Below are 3,724 nucleotides of genomic sequence, written 5' to 3' on the forward strand. Positions count from 1 at the left end.
GTGTGTGTGTGTGTGTGTGTGTGTGTGTGTGTGTGTGTGTGTGTGTGTGTGTGTGTGTGTGTGTGTGTGTGTGTTTTCTTTTCTCTCGTAGGTTTTTAACGCGCATTATAACCTGACCAGACACATGCCGGTGCACACCGGGGCCCGGCCGTTTGTGTGCAAAGTGTGCGGCAAAGGCTTCCGACAGGCCAGCACGCTCTGCAGGCACAAGATCATCCACACTCAGGTGAGACACACCTGCAGGCCGGCCTGGCTGCCTCACACACACACACAAACACACGCACACACACACACACACACACACACACACACACACACACACGCATACACACACACAGAGAGAGAGCGAGCGAGAGAGAGAGACAAACACACACTTCATTTGCTTTCAACTGCTCCGTAAACCTATTTTCTCCAAATATCTTCCACCTAGGAGAAGCCGCACAAATGCAACCAGTGCGGCAAGGCGTTCAACAGGAGCTCCACGCTCAACACGCACGTGCGCATCCACGCCGGGTACAAGCCGTTTGTGTGCGAGTTCTGCGGGAAAGGTTTCCACCAGAAAGGTGCGTTTCATGAAGCCTCACGCCGTCACTAACGAGGTGAATGTACTCAATCGGTTTTTTGTTTTTGTTTTTTGTTTGACGCATTAGCTTTAATATGTGTGACCTAGCTAAACTATATATATTATATATAAAAAACACACGTGACAAGCATTTGAACCAAAACGCTTAACGTTTAAAAGTAACTTTAAAAGAGGGAATTGTCCTCGATTGTACCTTTATTATTATTATTATTATTATTATTATTATTATTATTATACACGTGGTAGTTTTATTTTGGTCTGGCGCTTGAATTAGGTCAATAAAGTAAATAAAGCAGACAGTCTGAAGTAAGTTAGCGCTTTCCGTGGTTGAATTGATATTTTTACTTCAGTAGTTTACGCAGAAAAAAAAAATTAAGAAAGAGAAGCTCAGTAAGCGCGATAACTTATTTGCGTTTCGCAAAATCAGTACAGGCCGATTTAAAAAAAATGTATTTATTTATTTTTTGTTCGCGTCGCGAACGCCGACAGGCTCCCGCATGTTTTGTTGGTGATGCGGGAAGCGAAGCCGCGTTGTGGTAAATATCTGCAGGCTCACCGAAAACCATCAGCACAAATAGGACGTGGCACTTTCCACGGACTAATTCTTTCCTGAAGACGGCAGCATTTGCTCTGGGTCAGCTGCTTGAACTCCAGAAAAGTTGGCTTTTTTTCTCCCGTTTCTTTTCTTTTCTTTTTGAATTTTTGCCACAGCGCTTGATTCTGACAAAGTTTGACAACTTCTCGACCTTAACACGCAAAAAAAAAAAAAAAAAAAAAAAAAAAAAAAAAAAAAAAAAAAAAGAGAATGTAATTAAGGGCAGGAGACTCCGCGCAGGGTCCGGCTTCACGGTGGATCTCTGCGCATGCAGAGGGATTTTTAATCCTCACTTTGCTCACCGCTTTACTCTTGAAATGATAAAATATGTACCTAAAATTACTCGACTACTAAAGTAAACTACTGAAATAAATGAAAGGTTTAACTGACGAATTGTTTAATATATTTATGAGTTTTTGTAGCATAAAAATGTCACTAACCTCCCACATTTACATTTTTTTAATAGAATAATTTGCAGCATGTTGATATAAACGACAATATAGAGTCGGTTTATGTTTTTGCTGAGAAAAGACAATATGCTTACCTTTAAATAAAACCAGATTGATTATTTTTACATTTTGATGTTTGTCCACTCAATTTTACAAACTTGATTTAAAAAGAAACTAATTAACCCTTGTTTTATATTTAAAGGAAATGTTTTTTGTTTTTTTTTAAATAATGAATAAAAATAAAAGATGGTGTATTTTATCGGTGGTTTGAAATGGATTTTTTTCACCTGACTGTAGTTTCACACATATATAAATAAACCGTTATGTCATTTTTTTCTGGAAGTCACAGGAAGTGGCAGCAGGTTGATGTGATGACTAATAAGTCACATAACATTTAGTGTTGGAGTGTTTCTCTGTAGTCAGGAGGAATGTTCAGAAATACTGACAAAGAAAAATGACAACCAGCTTTATTAGCTGTACCTGCTACATGATTTTTTTTTTTTCTGTTGCACTGGACACTTTTTGTTTTCTTTTAACTTCAGGGTTGCTCTGTTCATTCAATTTTCTTTTTGTTTGTTTGTATGTTTTTAGGGAACTACAAGAACCACAAGTTGACGCACAGCGGGGAGAAGCAGTACAAGTGCTCCATCTGCAACAAGGCCTTCCATCAGATCTACAACTTGACGTTTCACATGCACACGCACAACGACAAGAAGCCGTTCACCTGCGCCACCTGCGGCAAAGGCTTCTGCCGCAACTTTGACTTGAAGAAGCACATCAGGAAGCTCCACGAGAGTGGCTTTTCTGCCGTCTCGGAGGCCCTGAGAGAGCCGCAGAGCTGAGGTCTGCTGAGAGGACGGGGCTGGCTGATGGCGGGCTCTCTGAGGTCACTATGACTGGTGTTCTTGGGAGAAAAAAAAAAAAATCCAGGCCTGAGGTGAGAAAGCCCCCTGAGACTGGACTCAAATGGGTGTGGCGAGTCTTAGGGGCCCCGTGCACTAACACAGAGGGGACGAATGAGCCGACCAGACCCAAGAAGAGCGAGCTAATAGGAACATAGTAGGGATTTCTTTTCTTTGTCATCTAGCATTCTTCCTCCTGTATGGGGAACACAGGGCCGAAGCACCAGACCGATGTACAGAACAGGTCAAAAAGTTGCTATTTAAATATGAGTTGCCATGTTATGTATTTTACTGGAAAGTGTTAATGTGAATAAATAACTTATAACTTATAATGAAAGCTCACAGTCTCAGCCATGTTATTTCAATTCATATATATATAAATATATGTATATGTAAAAGATATCACCTGAAGGTTTGACATATTTCAGGTGGCAGAAAATGTTCAGCATTCACAACAGAAGTCATTCTGATAACTAAAGCAAGTCTAAAGAAGTCTAAAGCAAACAACAACCAGTTCACATAAACACCCAGATTCATGACGTACAACCACTTTCACTTTTATGCATTTGCTTGTTCTCGCCTGTCTGTCTTATAGTTCCAGTTTTATTGTGGCAGCAGGATGAATTCTGCTGGGCTTACAGGCCTGCCAGGTGAGGGCCACTTCCTGAAAGTAATCTGTGCAGGTGACGCGTTTCCACGTGCACGGGGAAAAAGCGACAGACCAGCATGCTCTGCGTGAACTTTACTTCAACATTTATTGACAGACACGATTTTAATAAAGCCACATTTACACTTGACTCGGGGAAATAATGGCGCAAATGATGGGAGATAACACAGCCCTTGAAAGCAAATTACATTAAGCAGCTAAACGGCCCCGGGGGTCCGACAGCATGCGGGGGGGGCGGGGGGAGGGAGCGTGCGCGTCTCATCCGGAGCCACTCATCAGAACTGGAGATAATGGAGCACTCAGGCCGCAGCTCGTCATCTGGGCCCCCGTGTTAATAAAGTCTGGGTCATTCTGCGCACGTCTCCTGGAACAATATTATCCCGGCGCACATTCTGCGGAGAGTCGCAACGTGCTCCCAAATGGCTCCGTTTCTATTAACAGCTAATTAACGCGCTCGGCCGGCCCTGGAATAACCTGGCAAGGCCAATATTGGCAGATGACGCCCTGCTCACCTTCACCCCGTCAGCA

General features: G+C 42.6%; 1 protein-coding gene across 1 annotated transcript in view; it reads left to right on the forward strand.

The window, feature by feature from the left end:
• The window catches only part of fezf2 (FEZ family zinc finger 2), a 6,815-nt gene extending 3,949 nt beyond the window's left edge, over nucleotides 1-2,866 (forward strand). Inside the window, exons 2-4 of the mRNA XM_017304810.1 lie at nucleotides 92-226; nucleotides 431-563; nucleotides 2,219-2,866. Coding sequence (XP_017160299.1) covers nucleotides 92-226; nucleotides 431-563; nucleotides 2,219-2,469 — 519 coding nt within the window. The 3' untranslated portion in view covers nucleotides 2,470-2,866. The remainder of the gene's footprint in view (nucleotides 1-91; nucleotides 227-430; nucleotides 564-2,218) is intronic.
• Nucleotides 2,867-3,724: the final 858 nt, after the last annotated feature.

This window comes from Poecilia reticulata, linkage group LG5, assembly GCF_000633615.1.
Source record: "Poecilia reticulata strain Guanapo linkage group LG5, Guppy_female_1.0+MT, whole genome shotgun sequence".
Taxonomy (NCBI): domain Eukaryota; kingdom Metazoa; phylum Chordata; class Actinopteri; order Cyprinodontiformes; family Poeciliidae; genus Poecilia; species Poecilia reticulata.